The sequence below is a fragment of the Narcine bancroftii genome, chromosome 3 (assembly GCF_036971445.1).
Source record: "Narcine bancroftii isolate sNarBan1 chromosome 3, sNarBan1.hap1, whole genome shotgun sequence".
In the NCBI taxonomy this organism is placed as follows: Eukaryota; Metazoa; Chordata; class Chondrichthyes; order Torpediniformes; family Narcinidae; genus Narcine; species Narcine bancroftii.
The window spans coordinates 348232323-348257116 of NC_091471.1; the positions used below are offsets into that span (position 1 = coordinate 348232323).

At 44.2% G+C, this 24794-nt stretch overlaps 1 protein-coding gene across 5 annotated transcripts in view; it reads left to right on the plus strand.

Moving 5' to 3' along the window:
• Positions 1–1110: 1110 nt before the first annotated feature.
• Positions 1111–24794, plus strand: part of LOC138759367 (phosphoribosyl pyrophosphate synthase-associated protein 1) — a 53166-nt gene continuing 29482 nt past the window's right edge. Inside the window, exons 1-5 of one of the 5 annotated variants that reach the window (XM_069929623.1) lie at positions 1111–1210; positions 3831–3941; positions 8140–8192; positions 13502–13568; positions 23756–23928. In XM_069929623.1, coding sequence (XP_069785724.1) covers positions 3859–3941; positions 8140–8192; positions 13502–13568; positions 23756–23928 — 376 coding nt within the window. In that variant the 5' untranslated portion in view covers positions 1111–1210; positions 3831–3858. Of the gene's footprint in view, positions 1211–3563; positions 3705–3830; positions 3942–8139; positions 8193–13501; positions 13569–23755; positions 23929–24794 lie in introns of those variants that run through there. The other 4 variants (XM_069929625.1, XM_069929624.1, XM_069929621.1 and 1 more) reach the window with 4 other exon arrangements.

A 24794-nucleotide genomic window follows, 5' to 3' on the forward strand; every position in this document is an offset into this window, starting at 1 on the left:
CGATTGGAGTGGTGTGAAATAGAAATCATTGTTGGGGCATGATTTCAAAGGATAATGTAGTTTGGATAGTGAGTAAGTTTGTGGATTGGTAATATGGACAGAGGTTAGCTGAGATTACAACAGGATCTCAATCAGTGGTTTTCAAACTGCCCCTCTAAACTCACTATGCCTTCAGTGCTCTGTGATTAGTAAGGGAATGTGGGCTGAGAAAAGGCAGATCGAATTTAACTTGGACAAGTGCAAAGTGTTGCATTTTGGTTGTTTAAACCAGGGCAGGGCTGAGACAATGCATGGTAGAGCTCAGGACAGGGTTTTAGTGTAGAGAGACAGAGGGGTACAGGTATATTTCCATGAGAGAAGTGATACTGGGAGATAGGGTAGTGAAGACAGTATTTGGGATGCTGGCCGTCATGAGTTAGGGCATTATGTACAAGAGTTGGGGTGTAATGATTGTGGACTTAAGAAGAGGAAATCTGGAAAACACAAATCAGTTCTCATTGAGGCATCAGTGATGGAAATTCTTGGGTGTCAACATCTCTGCAGATCTGTCCTGGAGCCTTCACATTGATGCAATCATAAAGAAGGCTCGAGGGGTTTAGATTTGGTATGCGTGGGCAGGGTGGGCTACAGCAGGGTGGGCTGGACAGTGTGATCAAGGAGAGCAGGGCGGGGAGGGTAAATGGGGTGGATGGGGAGTGGGGGGTGTAGAGAGGGTGCGGAGGGGTGATGAGGGGCGAGCGGGAAGGTTGTATTAGGGCGGGGAGGGCAAAATCAGGTGGGGAGGATGTAGTGTGGTGGAGAGGGGGTAGTGGGGAAGGGAGGATGTAGTGGGGTGGGGAGAGGTGGGTGCAAAGGGGTTGTGGGGAGGGGGTAGTGGGGAGGAGATGAGAGGGGTGGGGAAAGTTGTAGTGGGGAAGGGAGGGATTGGTGGGTGAGTGAGGGTGGAGGGAGGTGTGGGTGGATGGGGAGGAGTAGTGGGGAGAGTGAAGGACGGCAGGGGAACCAGCTAGCAGGTAACCCCTCCGGTGTGCGGCACTGCGGCACCGGGGACTCGCAGCGGAAACAGGCCGGCAGCGAAAGTCCCGCCCTCCTGACCGCTGGTTGGTGGCGACCTCACATGCCCAGAGTTGATTGGTTTCTCTTGTTGTTAATCAGGAGGAGAACTTGGCGGATCCGCGAAGTGAACGGCGTCGGGGAGACGGAGGTGAAGGTGGGTCCGGTCGGGGGAGTGTAGTCCAGGGGCCCATGGGTGCAGTGGTGTGGAGCCCATGGGTCAGGGGTGTGGGGCCCAGGGGTCAGGGATGAGGATCCCATGGGTGCGGGGGTCGGTGGTGTGGACTCCTTGGGTGCAGGGGGAGGTCGGGGGTGCGGAGCCCATGGGGGTCGGGGAAGCGGAGCCCATGGTGGTCGGGGAAGCGGAGCCCATGGGGGTCGGGGTAGCGGAGCCCATGGGGGTCGGGGGAGCGGAGCCCATGGGGGTCGGGGGAGCGGAGCCCATGGGGGTCGGGGGAGCGGAGCCCATGGGGGTCGGGGGAGCGGAGCCCATGGGGGTCGGGGGAGCGGAGCCCATGGGGGGTCGGGGGAGCGGAGCCCATGGGGGTCGGGGGAGCGGAGGACATTGGGGGTCGGGGGAGCGGAGGACATTGGGGGTCGGGGGAGCGGAGGACATTGGGGGTCGGGGGAGCGGAGGACATTGGGGGTCGGGGGAGCGGAGGACATTGGGGGTCGGGGGAGCGGAGGACATTGGGGGTCGGGGGAGCGGAGGACATTGGGGGTCGGGGGAGCGGAGGACATTGGGGGTCGGGGGAGCGGAGGACATTGGGGGTCGGGGGAGCGGAGGACATTGGGGGTCGGGGGAGCGGAGGACATTGGGGGTCGGGGGAGCGGAGGACATTGGGGGTCGGGGGAGCGGAGGACATTGGGGGTCGGGGGAGCGGAGGACATTGGGGGTCGGGGGAGCGGAGGACATTGGGGGTCGGGGGAGCGGAGGACATTGGGGGTCGGGGGAGCGGAGGACATTGGGGGTCGGGGGAGCGGAGGACATTGGGGGTCGGGGGAGCGGAGGACATTGGGGGTCGGGGGAGCGGAGGACATTGGGGGTCGGGGGAGCGGAGGACATTGGGGGTCGGGGGAGCGGAGGACATTGGGGGTCGGGGGAGCGGAGGACATTGGGGGTCGGGGGAGCGGAGGACATTGGGGGTGTGTGTGACTCCCATGTGTCTGGAGAGAGGGAGTAAAGCCCATGGATCTGGGAGAGTGTGGGGAGTGTGTTTGTGAAACCCAATGGTCTCGGGGGTCTCAGGGTGCGCGCGCAAAGCCCACGGGCCTGGTGCGGGTGCGTGCGGAGCCTGTGTATCTGGGGCACCTGGGGATGCGGTGCCCGTGAGGGAGGAGGAGAGGGTGACTGGGGAAAGGGGGCTTAGGGAATTATTAGGAGGGTCTTTTTTGGGGAAAGGGTTGGGATTGGGAGGTCCAGGTCTCAGGCAGGGAGAAGATGGGGTGGGTGGAGGGAAGAAAAGTCCTGGGGGGGATGTGGTTGATTGAGGAGGGGGTCCCAGAGGGAATGGGTATGGTGAGTGGAGGAGGGGGTCCCAGTGGGGATGGGTAGGGTAATGAGAGGAGGGGGTCCCGGGGGGGGATGGAAGAGGGTGGGTTGTTGGGCCTGGGTCTGTGAGAAAGGATGGGTATAGTATGGGAGATGCATGAGGTTGGGGAAGGCAGGCAGGCAGGCAGGGGAGAGAGGGTGAATTGCAAGACAGGTGGGCCTACTTTGGAATAGAGGATGCAGTTGCACTCTGCTGACCTGTTACCCAGCCTTCTGACTTGGCTGAAGGCTGAATTGCTTCTCCTCTAACTATTCCCAAACTTCTTAGCTCACGGAATTCTTTTGGGGAGCACTTGTAAATCATGGAACCCTGTAGTTTCGAACCTGAAGCTGACTGGAAGTAGAATGACATCAACTTGTGGTTCGAGTGTAGTTGAGTCTAATTTAAATTATTTTCTATAAAAAGTAGATAATCTGAGGCAGTATTTGCAAAATCCCATTTCTTCAGAATTTGATTCGTTTGTTTCAACTGAATATTAACCAAATTTCAAATATAAATATCTCCTAGACGCCAAATAGCCACCATTACCAACCTTCCAGAAGTGAGTTTCCAACCTGTCTCCAGCCACCACTGGCTGGATCTCTCAACACCTCTGATGTGGGTATCCACCTCGGCCCTGGCTGCCCGCAGGTGGAGCTCCTGATGCCTCTGATGAGGATTGGCATCCTGGGCCCTTCTTCCCACAGGCCCAAGCTTCCAACACTTCCATCACTAACCTCCGTCCCTGCTGACCAGGTGCTGGACCCTGACTGAAAACATGCATAGCCCCCAACGCCTCTATCAACACAGCTCCCGGACCTGACCAAAACCTTTACGGTACCCACACCAACTCCATTACCAGTTCTCACACCAACCTCACGAGAGGGAGGAGAGAGGGCGCAAGTGAGCAGGGGGAGAGAGCAAGCGAAAGGGTGGGGATGGGGGGGGGGTGCGGGGAAGGCAGTTTAAATTTTAAAAATGTGGCCAGCCTCGTGCCAAAGGAAATCCGAGTCTCATTGGTTGAAAATGGAGTCTTGAGGCCTTTTGTCTGCGTTGCTGACATCAGGCTAAGATGCCATTTTGTTCTGTTAGCGTCAAGGCAACTGTTTTGAAACACAGGTAAAAAGTAATTTAAATAAAAACAGTTATTACAAGTTTTAGTTATTGTCACCCATTTCTTCCACGGAACCCAGTTTGCCATATGTTACTCTAATTCTCTCTCTCTCTCTCTCTCTCTCTCTCAAGAGTTGAAGATTTTGGTACACCTTGCACAATGAATGTGGCGAAGGGTGGCTACAGAGTATTTTCAGCTAATTCAAATGCTGCCTGCACTGAACTAGCCAAGCGCATCACTGAGTAAGTGGCACTGATGCTGTTGATGTTGGGCAAAGATGAATCTACACAGAACTCGTTCGCATTCAATGAGAGCCCAGTTTCATTGAACGATGGCTGATTCTGTCTGGTTGCATTACTACCTGATTAATTGTGGGGAGTGGAAGTGGTTGCAGGAAATTTGTTTTGTGAATTTTCTTAAGTGCAATGCTTGGCAGAGGTGTCTCCAAATGGATAGTACTTGTTCGTTTTAAACTGACAGTTTCTATTTGTGGTTACTGGGAAGAGACTATATGCGGCATAAAACTAATTGATCAGTTAAGGGCATTAAAACTAAGGAACTTCAAACAGTTTTCTTCACAAAATTGTATTTGGCAAACTAACAAGATGAAGCATCCAGTACCTCGCACCCTCCCTTTTCAGGCTCATTAACAGTGAACTTCCTCCTGAGTTGGTGGCTTCACCCTAATTGAGGTATGACTACACCGTCTTGCATTCCAATTTTAAAAGGTATATCTTTGCCAAAGTTTTTCTGTTTGTCCAATCCAATGATTTTCAAACTACTCCCCCCACCCCCCCACCCCCCAAACTCACATTCCACCTGAAGCTGACTCTGATACCCCTGTTTCTTTGTATTCAAATATATATCAAGGTAATATTTAAACATAATGCCTCCAGGACCTTTTCAGGTTGAGTCCCAGAGCCCATAACTACCTGTATGCATTTTTTTCTCTTTATTTCTTCAATAAACTTTCAACCAAATTCTTCACATCTATGCTCTCTGGTTTTTGACCCATTTGCTAATGAATCCAAACTATTTTCTCTAACTCACTTAAAAAATCTGCTGGGCATGGATGAGTTAGGCCCTGTGCTTTATTTTTGACACCTCCCCTTTAGCCTTGTCCACTAGTCTGTAAGATCATAGCTACTCCATTTCTTGCCCAGATCTACCTTCTTTTACCAGTATCATCCATTTCTAGAAATAGGTTTTCAAATTTTTAGCTGCCCCTCAGCCTCAATTATTTTTTTGTAGTTGAATACAGATCGTGTTTATGTAAGGAGCAGGGTAAGAGAAGGAGATCAACTGGATGTCATGTTTTTTGAACTTCCAATGACAATTAATGTTATCATGTGCTACGAGAAGAGTTCACGGGATTGGATCGACACAGCATTTGGCAGGCAAAACACATTTGGGAATAATAGATCAAATTCAGATTGTTGAGCTGCAACAGAGACCCGTGCAAGGATCTCAGATATTTAAAATCCATATTAGTGTCTTAGATGAGCTATGGATGTATTGGAGCCAATTTTGCTGATATGCGGATAAGTAGATGGGAAGGCAGAGTGTGAGGAGGACCCAACATCTGCAGCAAAAGTCTGCTCAGGTAAGATATCAATAACCAGTCCAACACGCTCTTGGCAAATCTGGATCCAACCATAAGGACGTAGATTTTACAGCCTAGAGGCATTTTGGACCAGCAGAAGAGGAAAGTTGCAGTGCTGTAAATAAACATTATTATTTAATCCAAAAAAGTAGAGTACTGAGTAAACAGAAGTTGGTAGGGGGGTGGGGGGGGGGGTGGTTGGGTGGTGGACTCAGCAAGAGAGGAAAATTCCATGGAGACAAACTCTCAATAAGGGTCACAACCTGAACCTGAGACTGACCATCTCCATCCACGGATGCTGCCTGACACAATGAGTCCCTCGAGCCTCTCTGTTCATTTGGGATTCCAGCACCTGCTGGTTTTGTTTTTCTAAGACCCATTGGGAAATGGTGGGCAAATCATCCTATCGCTGATAACGTTCTGAGGTATAGTATGCAAATAAGGTGGCAGGTCATTGACGGTCATAGAAAGTAAAAGGCAGTCGACGTTTCAGGCCTGAGCCCTTCTTCAGAAGTGCCAAAAATCATGCAGATGCCTGAATAAAAAGGTGATGGGGTGGGGGTGGAGAAGAGGAGGAGCACCCGCTTCGGGTTAGCAAGTTCGAGGCAATAGGTGGCTGCAGGTTGGAGAGTGATGACTGATAGAAGGAAGGGTGTAGGGAGAGGGGGAGAGAGTTAATGGAAATTGATGCCATTTTGATGGGGAGAGCTGAGACGGAATACAAGGTGTTGTTCCTTCAATTTGTGAGTGACCTCAATTTGGCAGAGCACAAGGCCACATGTCAGAGTGGCAGTGGTGTGTGGAATTAAATTGTTGGTCATTGGGAAGTCCTCGCTCTTGCAGCAGACAGAGCAAAATTGCTCAACAAAGCGATTTCCTCAGTCTGTGTTGAGTCTGGTATCTTTCCCTGTCCTCTGCCCCCTCCCCCTATCAGTTTTCAGCTTCTTTCTCTTCTACCCTCCCACCTGCATCCACCTATTCCCTCTTGCCTGTTACCATATGTTCCTCCATCTTCCTTTCCCCATGCTCTTCAACTTCACTTCCTTTCTAAGTCCAGGATGCGTCTGATATCAGATTATCAGATTGCATGCTTAAAATGTCATTTTTTTCTTTTTCTCACTAAAAGTTGTGTCTCTACATGCTAACCTAAGTCAGTTTGTCTCTCTTCGTGTACTACCTGACCAGCTAAGTATTTCACGACTTTTCTGTTTTTGGTTAACGTAGGCTATTTAACTGGTTTGTTGCTAACTTTCAAAGTTGTAAAAAAAAGTTACCAGAAATTGGAAATAAAAACACAAAATGTTGAAAACTCTGCAAGTCGTGCACTATCTGTGGAAAGAGTTAACACTTCAGATCCAAGATCTTCCATCAGATCTGAATAGTTAAAGTTCACTGTTTGTGTGGACTATGCTGTTGAGTATTTCCAATCCTGGTGTGTGGGAGTAGCTAAAGGAGAAATGATTGTCATCTAATTTTTAGGAGAATGCCACTCCTTGTGCGTCATTTATGGTGCTGCGCCCTAACGCCAGTGGAGAATTGCAGTGCTATTAATAATAAACTTAGTGCTCAGTTAATTAGATCCCACCCATTTAGTTTCCTTGGGAGCAATTCAGCTTTTTAAGAAGAATGACTAAACTATGGAGCTGCCACCCTCCAAGCAATAAACTTTGCTTTTTAATTCAGTTCCGATTAATTTGAACTCGTTTGTGTGGTTGAAATGGTCTGTGCAATTTTATCCACTTGCCCACTTAAGATTTGATGCAATCATTGCCTGGAAGTTAATTTGAAAGAAGTTGTATCTTCGGGTATTGTTTGGCCTTGGGTCATAGATTGGTTGCTTTCCTTCCCATTTGCAACTGCTATCAGTTGCTTGAGTCTGAAGCTTTGATGGTTATGCAACTGTGGCCGCAATTTCAGCAGGTGTATTTCCAATCCCCCCAGCAAATTGGATACTAGGGTAGTGGGTTTATATAAAAAGGGGTGATGAGTCAGTTTACAGGAGGGAGATTGAAAAGTTGGCTGAATGGTGCACTAACAACAACCTTGCACTCAATGTCACCAAAACCAAGGAGCTGATTGTTGACTTCAGGAAGGGAAAACCAGAGGGATACAGTCCAGTGATCATTGGGGGAATCAGAGATGGAGATGGAGAGGGTGAGCAAAGTTCTTGGAAGTCACTATCTTGGAGGATCTTTCCTGGACCCAACACACTAATGGCTTTGTGAATAAAGCACATCAGCACCTCTACTTCCTCAGGAGATTGCGGAGGTTTGGTATGACATCAGAAACCCTGGCAAATTTCTACAGATGTGGACTGACTGCATCACGGTCTAGTAAGGAGCACCAATACTTCGGAGCATAAAGCCCTGCAAAAGGTAGTCGACACAGCCCAGGACATCACAGGCAAAACCCTCTTCACTATAGAGAATGTCTAGGGGGAAACGGTGCCGTCAGACGGCAGCAGCAATCATCAAGGATTAACACCACCCAGCACACGGTTTGTTCTCGCTGCTACCATCAGGAAAGAGGTATAGATGCCTCAAGACTTGCACCACCAGCTTCAGGAACAGCTGCAACCCCTCCACCATCAGACTCCTCAACAACAAACTCAATCAGGAACTCATTTAAGGATGCCTACTTTTGCACTTCATTGATTTTTTTCTCTCTCTATATTGTAGTTTGTTTACATTTCTTTATCTGTTTACATGTGTACGTTGAATCAGTTTTTTTTTGCACTGCCATTAAGTGGTAATTCTACCTTGCCCGCAGAGAAAAGAATTTCAGGGCAGTGTGTGATGTACTCTGACAATAAATCTGAAACTTTTTTGTTTCTTCAGGCGTCTTGGAGTTGAACTTGGCAAAGCTGTGGTTTACCAGGAGCCAAACCGTGGTAAGCACACATGCTGTGCACGTATATTCACGTGCACATTGGGATACAGATCTGTGCCTGATTTACATTGCAAAATGGGGATAGTTGTCTACCATCCCAGTATTTAGTGAAGTCCTGTTTTCTTGCTCTAGGAACTGTGGGTGATTTGTCTGTGCATGGCCTTTGAAGTTACCCTGCTTGTTTGGATGAGTTCCCAATCAGCCTGCCAGAAGTAGCTATTACATTGCTAAAACTAACCTTGGGGGCTTGAGTCCTTGTGCATCATGCTGTTTATCTGGCCTCCTGTAATGCTGTATTTTCCTTGCAAATGGGTGGCAGTAGTCATTAGTGGCTTGGACATCCGTTTTAGAATCCATGTTGCTTGCAAATGCCAAACAATGTCTCCTAAATTAAGCTTTGCTCAATCACAGGCGACACAAAGGCTGCATCTGCTGGGGTTTGGAGCACAAAGCAAACTGCTGGAAGAACTCTTGAGCAACATCCATCAAGGCCCTGAATCAGGGCTGTGACTAGAAAGACAGTGGTACAACAAGGAGAGGAGGAGGGGGTGTGATGGACAAATAGATGGGAGGAAGAGTAAAGGGGCTGGACAGATGAAGGCAATGTGAGGAGAGTGAAGATGGCGATGGTTGCTGGAGATGATCAATGGGGGCACAAAGGCCGCTAGTGCTGGCGTCTGATGGATCAGGAAAGTGACAATGGGAATTATTAGGTGAACGATGAAGGCAGATGGAACCGGGTGGGAGGAGACCCAGTGCCTGAAATGTGAGTATCAGCAGGGGGTTGAAAATGGATGATGGAGGGGGCTTGGGAAAGAGAACAAAAATGGGAGGTGAATCAGGAGGGAGGGGAGGTAAGGGTTACCTGTTGAAAAATTTAGTGTTCATACCTTTGGGTTGTAGACGACTTGGGCGGAACATGAGGTGGTGTTCCTCTAGTTTACATTGGACCTCACCCTGGCTGAGAGAGGGGCGGCGATGGAGATCACAGTGTGGGAAGAAGAAAGGAAGTTGAAATGGTAACTGTCCCGAAACATTGATGATCCTTCACTCCCATGGATGCTCCCTTCCTCTAGCAGATTTTGCTCTCTAGAATTTTGTTGGGGGACTGGAGTCTTCTGAGATACACAGGAAATATTTAAACATCTTGCAATGACTGTTCACCACAAATGATGCTTAAAGCTGACTGAACCAAGAACAAGCTTCCTCATCCAGCTCCTGCATTCACTCACTAAGAAGCCTCACATAACTGGAAAGTGTGGAAGAGGCAAGTAATACTGTCGTGAGGTGGGAGCATTGGTGTGGATGTGTTATCTGAGCTGGAAGGGTACAGCCACTTGTGCCTGGAGGTGGAGGAGGGAATAAGGGAATACTTTACTTCAGTGTTCATCAGAGAGAGGGACCTTGGTCAATGTGAGGTCATTGTAAAACAAGCTTGTGAGCTGGAACATGTTGAGGTTAAGAAGGAGGAATTGCTGGATCTTCTTTAGGATGGGTCCCCAGGACCAGACAAGATGTATTCCAGGTTTACTGCAGGAAGGGAGGGAAGATAACTGGGCCATTGGCAATGATCTTTGCATCTTCTTTGGCCACAGGAGAGGTACCAGAGGATAGGAGAATACAAAATGTGGTCCCCTTGTTTAAAAAAGGCAATAGGGAGAATCTTGGGAATTATTGATTAGAAAGTCTTGTGCCAGTGGTGGGCAAATTATTAGAGAAGATTCTTAGGGACAGGAAATATACACATTTGGAGAATTAGTCTTCTCAGGGATAGTCAGCATGCCTTTGTGAAGGTCGTGACTCATGAGTCTAATTGAGTTTTTGAGGATGTAACAAAAGGAATTGATGGTAGCTGTGATGTGTATGAATTTTAGTAAGGCATTTGACAAGGTCCCCCATGATGGACTGGTTCAAAAAGTCATGAAGCATCAGATTCATGTTACCTTGGATTCAGAATTGACTTCCCTGCAGAAAGCAATTGAAAGTAGTAGATGGAATGTATTCTCCCTGGAGTTAAGTAGTGTTCTGCAGGTACTCCCACTCTTTGTGATTTTTATTGATGACCTTGGTGAAGAAGTACTGGAATGGGTCAGTAAGTTTGCGGATGGCATGAAGGTTGGAGGAGTTGTGGATGGTGCTGAAGGTTGTGTCGGTTACAACAGGATATTGACACGTTGCAGAGTTGGGCAGAAAAGTGACAGATGGTGTTCAATCCAGATAAGTATGAGGTGATATTTTGGAAGGTCAAACTTGAAGGTAGAGAACATGGTTAATGGCAGGATTTTTAACTGTGGAAGAACAGAGGAACCTTGTGGTCCAAGTCCATAGATCTCTCAAGGTTACCGCGCAGGTTGATAGGGTAGTTAAGAAGGCTCATTAATTTGGAGATTGAGTTCAAGAGTCGTGCAGCTCCAGAAGATTGATTAGACCACCCTTGGAATGTTGTGTCCAGTTCTGGTTGCCTCATTACAGGAAGGATGTGAAACCTATGAAGAGGGAGCAGAGGAGATTTACCAGGATGTGGCCTGGATTGGAGAAAGTGTTTTGTGAGGCAAAGTTAACCAAGTTTTGTCTTTTCTCTTTGGAGTCAAGAAAGATGAGAGTTTACAAGATTATGAGAGACCAAGGCAGGGTGGACCAGCCAGTTCTCGGGGTGAGATGAGCAAACACCAGAGGATATTTGTACGAAGCGAGGGGAGGAAAGTTTAGAGGAGAAATCGGGGGTAAAAGTTTTACGCTGAGTTGTGGGTGCCTGGAATGCCTTGCCAGGGTTGGTGGTGGAGGCTGGAACAACAGGAGCATTCACGAGAGCAAGCACATGGATACAAGAAATATAGAGGGTTATTGGTGTGAGGTAGGGAAGGTTTAGTTTGTTGAGTAGGTTTATACAAGTTGGCACAACTTCATGAGCTGAAAGGCCTGTACTGTGCTGGAATTTTCTATGCTCTAGCAGTGAGTGAGACTTGCACAGCTGCTGTAGATAGCTGTGAGGAAACATTGCAGTTTTGGTATGGGAGGAAGGGGTTGGAGTAAATTTTGTGGAACCCTGAATCACTGGGTATTTGGGATGAGCAGGTCCGCTGCAGAGGTTTGGAAGTGAGGAGTGTTGTGCTGGAGATTTAGGGTGAATGTGAAGGAGTCCTTCACTGTGAATAGGAGATGAGGGTGAGCATGATGGTGTGGGGAGGGGCTCTGGTGATGAAGGTGCAACAATTAGGTGGTCTGGAGAGGACCGAGTGCTGTGTGATGGGGCCGAGGGTCCCCCTCAGCGCTGGGGCAGTGATGGTGGGATCTCCCCCAGGGCGGAGGCGGGGGCGAGGTCCCCTCCTGGTCCGAGGCAGCGGGAGTGAGGGTCTCTAGTGGGAGGGCCCCTGTGATGATGATGGTGGTGGGATGGATTAGTGGTACAAATGAGTACCAACTGTCAGTAGGGTGACAAAGAGGAAGTGCTGAAGGACTGCTTCACTGTTGAAGATGCCATCTTTCAGGTGTGATGTTAAACCAAGCCCTGTTTGCCTATTCAGGTGATTGTGGAAGATGCAACACAGCTAGAAGTGCAGTGGTGTTTCCCTGGACTTGTCTGTTCCCTCCATGTTGAGTTGCAGCTCTTTAGGGGTTTGCCATTGCCTTGCTTCCTGATGTCTCCAGTACGTCCTGACTACACAGAAACTAATGTGACCCTTGCACAGCGTGGAAGTGTTCGCAGCTTCTGGGAACTTGCAGCAACTCGAGAAGCAACTTTGCATGTGGTGTTGCAGTCAGCAGTGGCACTCACTGGTCTGTTGTCTTGGTGCGTTTGGGATTGGTATAAGGCAGTCCTGGGAAGGGCTTGATAGACCCAAAGACATTAGGTGATGGCTGTTCAGTGGCCATTCCCTGCCTGATAAGGCAGGGCTTTTTACACAAGAAGCCCAATTTCCTCTGAGGTTTATTGCTAATTCCTGATATTCATGCCAGTGGAAAAAGATTCACTTTGGACACAACCAGATCTTAAAACTCTGTTCCAAGGGGTGCGTTCCCTCCACAGTACTGGTCCCTCATCCTAGAACTATTAAAGCACTTCTGTCACCAGTTCCAAAGTACAGTGGCTAGGATTGGACTTTGTACTCCAGCAGAGGCATAATCCACAGATCCAGCTTAACCCTCTTGCTGTTGTTCAAACTTTCTCAACTTGTTTCCTTCAATGTATGTGATGTGTCTTCATCTGATGAAAATCTAACCATGATATTTACATTCTTTTACCTGGTGTGTAAGAAGTTCTGGGGGAAATGAATGCTGAGTTGCTGGATAATACATCAGTTTTCTGATTTCTACATTTGAATAGTTTTGTTAGTCCTCCAGTCCCTGTCCTCTCTTGTCAAGCTAGTTCACCCACCTTGTACACATCTCTGCCTGACTTTCAGTTTGCCTTGACCCCTTTTATTGGGCCCTTCATTTTAATTCGGGCAAATAGAACGTGCAAAGCGTAACAGTGCATTGAACAGCCATGCATCACCGCTCCTGACAGTGATTGTCAATATCACCGCAGTCTAGTTTTACTGGTGGCCAAGGCACGGAGCTGAGCTCCCCTGCTCTTCAAGGCAGACCTATGGACCCATAGGAATGAAGTTGCTGGCTTGAGTGTTTCATCTGAAAGATCCCACTGCCCATGAGGTGCTGCTGGGGTTTGTCACCACAACCTTCTGATTTGGACAAGTGCTTTCTGGCAAGATGTTTGAACAATGTGAATCTTTCTGGGCATTTTACTACAGTTGATTCAGGTTTGCAAGACACATAATTAATAATTATTGATCAGTAAATGAGGTTTCTGGTTTTCTCCTTGTGTCAATTTCCATTTTGTGCCAAGTGCCCCAGGAGCCCACTGTGCTGTCACAAGTAAATCACCTGGAATGCAGAGATCCAGTGCCTTGTGTATTCTATTGCTGTGCAGAGTCCTCAGACCCCATGGCAAGAAGTGTGCCTTTATGATGAAGGTCAAGGGAAAAAAAAAAGTACAAACTGCTCTGTTGTTTGCACTCGCTTTCAAAAGATCAATCCTTGGAGGATTGACTTGTTGGCATTGGATGTTGTAATTTTACTTAAAGCATTGTGACTAATGAGCATTAGTTTTCTTTGAAGGCTGGTACACTTGTGCTACAAGATTCAGTGGCAGGACTTGATTGGGAGAAACTTCCAGTGGGGTGCGTGGTCCACATTGGTAGACACACTGGAGTTGTTGGATAGATCCTAGGATTATATTATTTTTGGTGTATCACTGTTTAGCTCCAATTTATGGATCTTCGAATCTGATTTTTGCCTTGTGTCTCATAGAAACAAGAGTGGAAATAAAAGAATCTGTTCGTGGGCAGGATATTTTCATCATACAGACCATCTCACGGTAAGTGTGGCCCAGAACAGACTCAAACTTTTGAGGCCAGAATGCAGCAGGTGTGTTGCTTCTGCATGTTTATTGGGTGATGGTGAGAATGTCACGGGATGTTGGATCAGTGGTTAGTGCCCAAATTCTTGCCTTGTACAGCGGTACTCGTGTGGGAGCGTTCTCCTTCCAGGATTGGGCAGAGAATCACAGATATATCACATGGAAATGAACCCTTTGGCCTGGCTTGTCCATGCCAACCAAATTGCCCATCTGACTACATCTCATTTGCCTATACATGGCCCATATTCCTCTAAATCTTTTCTATCCATGTACCTATTCGAAAGAGGTGATTTTACCTGCCTCTACCATCTCTCAGACAGTTTGTCCATACATGTGCCACATTCTTTGAAGAAAAGACCCCTCAGGTCCCTTTTAACACTGCCCCTTCCCCACCACTGCCTTAAAGCCATGTCCTCCAGGTGTGAACTCTTCCCTGAGAAAAGACTGACTTCATATAATCCTTGTCCCTGCTGATTTTTAAAAACCTCTATAAAGTCACCTCTCAACCTCGTACACGCTTGGCAAATAACTTCTAGCCTATCCAGCTTCTGATAAACTCGATCTAATTTTAGTGTAATCTGTAAACTTAATAACAATGTCACCTACAATATTGTCCAATCATTAATACAAACGATGAACTAAAGGGGGCCCAGCATTAACCCCTGCGGAATACCCCTTGTCACAATGCTCTGTCCTCCTGCCAAACTAATTTTGTATCCAAGCCCTCTTCCTTTCCAGCAGTTCTATTTTAGATGGTTCTCTTCCCTTTTCCATTGCTTAGCCAAATCTAATGGTACAATGATTACTCTTCCCCAAGTTTATTCTCACTAACTTGTGGCCCACTTCCGGCACAACACCAGACATAGTGATACCTCCTGGCTCGGTCCAGGTATATAATGATCCAGCAAGTTTTCCTGAGCTCTTTAGAAATTTCTTTTTTTTAAGCATTATCCCAATTGATTTTTTTTACTACATTAGAATCCACAATATTACCACTCTGGGGTACTTGCACATCTGTGTAATTTGCCTGCGGATTTGCTGCTCTATCTCCTTTTCACTATATATTTCTTTGGCTTGGCTTCGCGGATGAAGATTTATGGAGGGGGTAAAAGTCCACGTCAGCTGCAGGCTCGATTGTGGCTGACAAGTCCGATGCGGGACAGGCAGACACGGTTGCAGCGGTTGCAGGGGAAAATTGGTTGGTTGGGGTTAGGTGTTGGGTTTTTCCTCCTTTGTCTTTTGTCAGTGAGGTGGGCTCTGCGGTCTTCTTCAAAGGAGGTTGCTGCCCGCCGAACTGAGGCGCCAAGGTGCATGGTTTGAGGCGATATCAGCCCACTGGTGGTGGTCAATGTGACAGGCACCAAGAGATTTCTTTAGGCAGTCCTTGTACCTCTTTGGTGCACCTCTGTCACGTTGGCCAGTGGAGAGCTCGCCATATAACACGATCTATCTATATTTTATTTTTTTAATATATATCAAGAGTGTCCTCATTTTACATTGCCCTCTTTGATCTAACATTGCCGCTTCCTTTTCTCCTCCTTGTCTCCCTGAATATTTAATCTGTTGATGAAGTGCCCAGTCCTCAATAATTCAAGCTGTATTTCTATTCTAGCCTTGTCCTGTTCCCACATGGTTGATAGAGTTTGGAGGTCACTGACCTCATTTACCACACGTTGGGTATATATCTACTTGTATTCTTATCATGTCGTTTGTTCCTGGTATTCCTTTCCCCCTTCCTGGTGTGTTCTACCTAATGCCATATTTGCCTTCTCTTGTACAACCCAAAACTTGTTTTAAATTTTAAAAAATATTTAAATTTAGAGATGCAGCATGGTAACAGGCCCAATCGACCCACGAGCCGTGCCGCCCAATTGCACCCAATTAACATTCAACCCGGTACATTTTGAAGGATGGGAAGAAACCGGAGCCCCTGGAGAAAACCCATGGAGACAAAAGGAGAACATACAAACTCCTTACAGACAGCTGTGAGATTCTAACCCCAGTCGCCAGCACTAACCGCATGTAAAACTGTGTTTTAGGACCTTATTTTTCCTTTGCATTTGTCTATGTTCCCTTTCCAGTTTAATGTTGACCAGTCGTGGTGGTCATGCAATTGAATGTCCTTGCAAAGATGCCATTTTGATGCAATCCAACCCTTTGGAATAGGCATCACTTTCCTCAGAAACAGGTGCAATAATCTGGTTTCCTTCCTACATTGTTAATCAATGTCCTCCATCGATGATTGTATGTGACAGGCAACATTCTGGATATACAGTGAAACCTCATTAGAACGCGATTCGTTAATCCACAGAATTGCTTATAGCGCTGGTGTCTTTGGACCCCAAACTGCTAAGGGGTGGGCTGATGACAATCAGCCCGCGACCTCCCTTCCCTCGCCTGACAGCCGCCCTCCCTGCTGCCCCTGCCCCCCCGGCGCGAGACCAGCCACACCGACGTCCTGCGCTGGCCGCCCCTGCATCTGTTCTGCAAGTCAGCTGTAATGCGGTATGAAATCTTGGACCCCAACTACCGTGTACTAAAGAGGTTTTACTGTAACTGCTTCCAAGGTCAGACTCTACATTTCCAATCCGAACACTTGAAACTCTGTCAGGTCTCGGCATCTGCTCTCCCTGAATCATAAATTATAGTTTCTGATGTTGCTGTAACTTTGAGCTTGCTCCCTTCTTCCAAAATACTCTGCACCCCTTGGCCATATCTTTTACCTTGGTGCCACGAAGACATCTCACCACAGTGAACAGCAGAAATGTTGATGGGTGCACCATCCATTGGACTTTCTCTAATTTTCTTCCTGTTTTCTCTCTGTGCAATTCCTTGCCCATTGTTGGTGTGATCTGGACTATGCTCATGCCAATATCTGTCACTCCAAGCATCGAAGGAGCAGTCTGAAAGAATGAGGAATAGTCGGTAGTAGTTTCTTGTACACAGGGTTAATACCAGAGGGATGGAACTGTTACTTCCTATTCATAACAGGATCAAAAGATAAACCAAACATCTTAAAGCCAATTAGTTCCACCTCCGTGCTCGAGCAACTCAGCAGGGCATGCAGCTTTCAGAAGAAGGGGCAGAGGGGGAAAGGAGACAGGGATGTGGAAAGAGGGAGACTCAAGGGAGGAGGGGTTAATAGAAATTTATGTTAAAGTCTTGAGGTAACATATCTTGGCAGGGAGAATGAGGAGAGACAATGCGGAATGAAGGGTAGTGTTCTGTAAGAGATATAGGAGTGGAGGGACCTGGGGAATGGGTGCACAATCCATTAAGAATGGCAATGCAAGTTTGGGAAGTGGCTCACCCACATACACATTCTGCAGTTTATCAGTAGAGGCATTGAAAATAAAATAAAGGAAATCATTCTGAACTGTAAATAATAATAATAATAATAATAATGTCCTAGCCTTGTAAAATATTGTGTTCAAGTCTGCTTCTACATTGTATGAAGAAGAGTTTTTTTCCAGGTAAGTTGTAGAGGCTGGAACTTGGGCTGAGTGGAGGTGTGGGTAGTGGGAGGCTGTCAAAAGTTTGGGTGCCAGAAGGTGACAGCTATAAAAAGGGAAAGTGAATGAAGAGTGACATGAGGAAAATCCTATGCAATGTATAGTTGGAATCTACTGGTCGACTCCATTGTGGGCAAGAGGAAATTGGTTAAATGGTGAAAAAAAAATTGCAAGGCAACAGAGCAAGGTTCAGAATAAAAATCTGAACTTGCACAGCGCGAGCAGCTGAAAGATGCCCAACAGCAGGGCTCTCAGCTGGAAGAAGAGGAAACCAACAGGAAAGGGAGTGATAAGAAAGAAAAACAGCAACAGGAAACCCAACAGATAACTAGCCCAGAAGAAGACCAACAACAAGAAGCTATGCAAAAAAACACCCAACAAAATGAGGCAAGTAGCTCAACAAGAAAGTCAGAAGAGACACAGAAACAAGGAAGAGAAGTAGAAGACACAAACACAGGTGCAGACACAGAAGAAGAAGAAAAAGAAGACCAAGCTCTACACAGGAATAGAAGGTAAAATAGATGGACAGTATATAGATTTAAAAACATTTCAAGAACAAATGAAAACATTAAAAGAATGGTTGACATTAGAATTTAGTGAAATGAAAAGAAAAATGAAAAGTACAGAAGAAAAAGTGAGTAGAATAGAGCTGGTCATGACAGGAATAGGGAAAAGATGAGAAAATGTGGAAGAATAAGAAATGGCTGTAGAAATGGAAGTGAATGACTTAAGAAAATTGGAAGACAGTGACAAAAAAGTTAAGGAGTTGTTAGCTCAGAAGATGGATATATTGGAAAACTATAGTAGGCGAAACAATATAAAGATAGTGAGCCTAAAGGAAGATGAAGGCGGCAAAAATATGAAACAATTTATAAAAGAATGGATCCCAAAGGTCCTGGGAATGCCAGAAATACAGGAAGGAATGGAAATAGAAAGGGCACACAGAACACTAGCCCCGAAACCACAGTCACAACAAAAACGAAGATCAGTTTTAAGTAGAATTTATGAGATACACGACAAGAGAAAATATATTGGAGAGGGCAAGGATTAAAATTAGAGAAGACAAAAAACCATTGGAATATAAGGGTCAAAAAATATTTTTTTACCCAGACATAAGTTTTGAACTCCTAAAGAAGAGGAATGGTGTTTAACACAGTAAAATCGATCCTATGGAAAAAAGGTTATAAATTTAAGATATCCAGCTGTGCTTAAAATAGTTATCCTGGGGGAGCAAAACTGACTGTTCTCGGATCCGGAGAAAGCACGAGAATTTGCAGAACACCTGCAGGACAAGGAGAGATGAAGAGATGTAACAAGAACGAAGAACAACGACAAACTACATATAAAGATGTAAAAATAATGTATAAGTAAAAACTAAAGAAGGGGAAGTAAGGGAGAGGGGAAAAAAGAAAAGGGGGTGAGTTTTGTTAAATGTGAAGATAAAAGTTTTCTGGAGGGGGTTTGGTGGGAGAGAATAACAGTCACTGCGAAATCAGTTGACGCTTGCGAGCGGGTTCGCAATCCGAATGGAGAGGGGAGTTGTGGTTGCCCGGCAAGGGATAAAGAGCAACTCAGAGGTGGGGGGGAAACAGGGTTAAGGGAATTTTAGATGTGGGAGTTGTTGAAGTATTTTATGTTTTCGAAGTGTTGTCATACATTGAGTTCAAAAAGGGAAAACTGAGATGAAAAGGGGGAAAGGTGGTGGTGAGGAAGCGGAAATGAGGTGTAAACAGAGTATGAGATGGCCATGTTGAACTATATGACTATAAATATTAATGGAATACATAACCAAATTAAAAAAAGAAGAGGCTATTACATTTAATGTAAAAAGAAAAAATAGATATAGCATTCGTGCAGGAAACACATTTAACGGAAGTGGAAGATAATAAATTAAGGAGAGACTAGGTAGGGCACGTAACGGCAGCATCATATAATTCAAAAGCCAGAGGTGTAGCTATATTAATCAATAAAAATGTACCAATCAAAATAGAGGAGGAAATAATAGATCAGCAGGGAAGTATGTAATGATAAAGTGTCAGATATATTCAGAATTCTGGAATTTGGTCAATATATATGCAGCTAATGAAGAGGATCAAAAGTTTATGTGAGTTTTTTTTGAAGATTGTAGATACGCAGGGGAATATACTGTTAGGAGGGGATTTTAACCTTAATTTGGACCCAAAGGTGGATAAAACTGGACAAAAGACTAGCAAAAAGAATAAAATGGCCAAATTTTTGGTTAAATCGATGCAGGAAACGCAACTTTTGGATATATAAAGGAGGCAACACCCAAAGGAGAAGGAATACTCATATTATTCGAGTAGACATAAAACATACTCAAGGATTGACATGTTCCTGTTGTCAGCCCATATCCAAGGGAGAGTTAGGAAAATGGAATATAAAGCTAGATTGCTATCTGATCATTCACCCCTGTTATTACCAATAGAACTGGAGGACATCCCACCAAGAACAGAAAGATGGAGGATAAACTCCATGCTACTTAAAAGACAGGAATTTAGAGAGTTTATTGAACGTCAAATTAAAATTTACTTTGAAATAAATACGGAATCAGTGAAAGACAAATTTATATTATGGGATGCAACGAAAGCCTTCATTAGAGGGCAGATAATAAGTTATGTAACTAAGTTGAAAAAGGACTACAATCGGGAAATAGAACAGTTGGAAAGGGAAATAGTAAGTACAGAAAAAGAACTAGCAATTGGGGAAGATACAACAAAAAGAAGAGGATTGGCGGACAAAAAAAATACGAAACATTACAAACGCATAAGGTGGAGAAGAACATAATGAAAATAAAGTAGAAGTATTACGAGTAGGAGAAAAAACCCACAAAATATTAGCCTGGCAACTTAAAATAGAACAAGCTAAAAGAACTGTATTGGCATCAAGGAAAAAGGACAATCATATTACATATAACCCAACAGAGATCAATGAAAACTTTAAGGAATTCTCTGAACAATTATACTGAACTGAGAACGAAGGGAAAGAAGACAAAATAGATGAGTTTTTAGCTAAAATTGAACTGCCGAAATTGCAAGAAGAGGAACAAAACAAACTGATGAAAAAGCTGCCTGGGGAGGATGGATTCCCAATAGAATTCTATAAAACATTTCAAGAGTTATTAATTCCTCCTCTCCTGGAAGTAATGAACCAGAGAGAAGAAACCGAGGATAGCGCTAAATAAATTAACAGAATGGTACAAACAAGGTGGTTTGCAGCCAGACTCATGTAAAACAGCAATAATTACAGTAATACCAAAGACTGGGAAAAATCCACTAACACCAGCATCATATAGACCAATATCTCTACTTAATTCAGATTATAAGATAATAGCAAAACTATTAGCAAACTGATTGGCCGACTGTGTACCGAAAATAGTAAAACAAGATCAAACTGGATTTATTAAGAAAAGACGAACAACGGACAATGTCTGTAAGTTCATTAATTTAATCCATGTAGGACAAGGAAATAAGATACCAACAGTGGCTGTTGCTTTAGATGCAGAAAAAGCCTTTGACAGGGTAGAATGGAATTATTTACTCAAAGTATTACAGAGGTTCAACCTACCAGAAAAATATATTAATTGGATTAAAACATTATATAAGGGGCCATTGGAGAAGGTGACAGTAAATGGATATGTATCAAACTAATTTAAATTGAGTAGGTCAACTAGGCAGGAATGTCCACTATCTCCCTCACTGTTCGCTTTAGCAATAGAACCATTGGCAGAACTGATAAGAACAGAAAATAAAATAAAAGGAATAAAAATAAAGGAGAAGGAGTATAAAATCAGTTTATTTGCAGATGACATCATAGTATACTTAACAGAACCAGAAATATCAATAAAAGAACTACATAAGAAATTGAAGGAATGTGGAGAAATATCGGGGTACAAGATCAACGCAAATAAAAGTGAAGCAATGCCAATGAATAATGCGGATTACACAGAGTTTAAAAAAGAATCACCATTTAAATGGCAAACACAAGCAATCCGATACCTAGGTATTAGATAATAATTTAGGCCACCAATACAAATTAAATTATCAGCCATTAATGAAGAAATTACAGGATGACTTAGAACATTGGAAAGAATTGCCACTAACATTGATAGGGAGAGTAAATTGCATTAAAATGAATTTCTTCCCAAGGATACAATACCTATTGTTTCAATCGTTACCAATTCGCTTAACAGAGAAATTCTTCAATGAACTAAAGAAAATAATAAGGAAATTCTTATGGAAAGGGGAGAAACCGAGGATAGCGCTAAATAAATTAACAGAATGGTACAAACAAGGTGGTTTGCAGCTACCAAACTTTAAAAATTATTATAGACCAGCACAATTAAGGTATCTATCAGATTTTTATCAAACAAGGGAAAAACCAGATTGGACCAAGGTAGAGCTAGATAAAATAGGGGAGAAGGTACCAGAACATATACTTTATAAGTGGGATGAAAAACTGGTGCAATATAGAAGTTCACCAGTACTGCACCATTTACTCAACATATGGAGAAGATTCACGTAAAAAGGAAAAAACAAATTACCAACTACCAAAATTATTATTGACGCAAAATCAACTAATCCCTTTCATAATAGATAACCTTTCCTTTAGAGAATGGGAGAGAAAAGGAATTAAAAGAATAGAAAATTGTTTTTTGGGAAATAATTTATTATCATTTGAACAAATGAAGTACAAATGTGGAATAACTCATGGTACAATGTTTGCATACCACCAATTGAAAACCTACTTAAAGGACAAATTGGGAAGCAGACTGAGATTACCAGAAAGAAGCAGCTTTGAATATGTGATTACAGAAACAATGATAATAAAAAGATTTATAACAAACATGTACATCAAGCTACAAGACAAGGAAAATGATGAAATAAGCTATAAACCCAAACAAAGGTGGGAAAAAGATTTAAACATAAAGATAAAAAATGAAATATGGGAAAAGTTATGCTCTGGAACTGAGAAAAATATAATAAACATGAGGTTATGCATGATACAATATAATTGGTTACATCACGCCCCAAAAGTTAAATAAATTATCCAACATTATCAGATAGCTGTTTTCGCTATAAGAAGGAAACGGGAACAACAGTACATGCAATTTGGGCATGTGAGAAAGTGAAAAAGTTTTGGGAAGATCTAAATCAGGTATTAAATAAAATCACAAAAAGCAACATACCAAAAAATCCAGAGATCTTTCTTCTAAGAAATATAAGAAGTAAAGAATTAGGCCTCAAACCAGATGAAGTGCAAAAAAGATTTATTATGATCACCTTAGCTGTAGCAAAAAAATGTATAATGTCAACTTGGAAATCAGAAGAGAGTCTGAGAGTACAGCAATGGTACATGGAAATGAATAAATGTATTCCATTGAAAAAAATTAACATATAACTTAAAAAATAAAGTCACATTATTTGAACAAATTTGGAAACCGTACATGGAACACAACAGAGAGGGCTTACCGTGGACCTCCACCTCCTAAAATGATAAAATGAGAAGAAGACAAAATGAACTGACCCAGTGTGTAAAAGTAGATGACACAATTTTCTTGTTTATTTTCATTATGTGATGACATTGTTTAATGGTTTTATTGTATTATATATGTTGAACGTTTAATGGGTTTGGAGGGGGGTGGGAAGGAGGGAGAGAAGGTAGGGGGGAAAAGGGAGAAAATGCCACTGTATATTTAAGAGGGAAATGTTTGTATTTTAATTGATATGGTTCATAGGGTGAAAAATAAATTTAAAAATTTTTAAAAATGGAAACCTGGAGTAGATTCTATGGGCTGAATGGCCTCTGCTGTAATCATTCTGTGATTTTCTACGATGCAGGCTACTTGCCCCTTGTATCTGTTCTGCTCTCAAGGTCACTGAGACGGATCTTTACCTCTGCCACTTCCCTGCACTAACCCCACATTCTCTTCATATCCGGAATCATCTATGTCAAACATGACTTTTTCCATAAATCGCATCCATCATTTTCCCTATTCCTTCTTTCTTTGTTGTAGATTCTAACTTTTTATTGATAATCCCATTTTCTTTCTCCAATTTTTCTTGAGTTGTGATTTCATTTGGTACCTTCTTGTGAGAGCCATTTTAGAATGGATGGAGGTTTGGAAGATGATAGCCAGTGGATCCACCATCTCCTTGGGGTTTGATTGATGGGTGAAAGGAGGAGCTTCATCTCCTGGTCAGGGTCCAGGATACAGCCTCCTTGATGCCCCACAGTAGCCCCAGACCTTGAGTTGAAGCATCAGCAGACACACAGAATCTGTGAGCACAATTGCTCATCCACCAATGAAAACAATGTCTTCCTTCTTAGAATCTGGTAAGTATCTTTTTTAAACTATTAAATAGCTATCAGCTTTCCTTCGTCTCCATTCTCTCTGAGGGCTTGTTTTGAATCAGGACGCCATCTCTTGACTCACTGTATCTCTGCTTAGTAAATTACGAATTCCTTACTCTGTCGACCTGATTTTTTTGCGACTCATTTTTAATTGTTAAACAAGTGGGCTGTGCGGTCGGTTCCTGTTGTTGGTCTTGCTGAAGTTGAATGAAAATGCCCTAGATGATGCCCTGAGTAGGCTCACGAATGTCTGTCTTGCAGGGATGTTAACACAGCCGTGATGGAATTGCTGATCATGGCCTACGCCTGTAAGACCTCGTGTGCCCGGAACATAATTGGGGTTATTCCCTACTTCCCCTACAGCAAGCAGTGTAAAATGAGGAAGAGGGGCTCCATTGTTTGCAAATTGCTTGCGTGTATGTTGGCCAAAGCAGGTGAGCAGATTCTGGGGCAAAAGGAAGTGTTGGGCACAAAGTATGTAGTGGCTTGGGTTTGTATTGCAGCGAGAGAGAGTAACAATCATGGTCATAACCTCGGGTGATCTCTGGAGGGGGTGAGGGGTTGTTGGGGGAAGATGGTAACAGGGCTTGATGAAGCATGAACTTTGCTACGCACTAATGAACTAGTACATAGCCAAGTTTGTCTCTAATTAATCTGTAAATTTGTTGACAGCACCACTGTTGGCTGAATTACGGGAAATAATGAATCCAAATACAGGATGGGGATTGAGAATCTGATTAGGTGGTGCCAAGACAACATCTTGCTCTCACATCGCCAAGATGCAGGAATGTTATTGTGGATTTTTGGAAGGAGAAGCTGGGAGACCTCACACCTATCCGCATTGATGAACAGAGTGGAGAGTGTTAGGATCTTCATGTTTCTGGGAGGTAATATTTCAGAAGACCTGTCCTGGAGTCATAGGGTCAAAAGAGGTAGAATCCTTATGGCTTGAGTGAAGAAATGGCATGGGTAAAAGGACACTAATAGCAGTTGTATGTAGGCCCCCAAAACAGCAGCCGGGAGGTGGATTACGAGTTACAGCTGGAAATAGAAAAAGTGTGTCAGAAAGAAAATGTCAAAATAATTATCGGAATGTTATCATGAAAGGGGATTAGGAAAGTCAGGAAGGTACTGGATCTCAGGAGAGAGAGTTTGTAGAATGTCTACGGGATGGCTTTTTGGAGCAGCTCGTCGATAAGTCCACCAGGGATCAGTGGTTTTAGATTGGGTGCTATGTAATGAACCTGAAGGAACTAAAGGTAATTCAATCTTCAGAAGTAGTGATCATAACATGATTGCA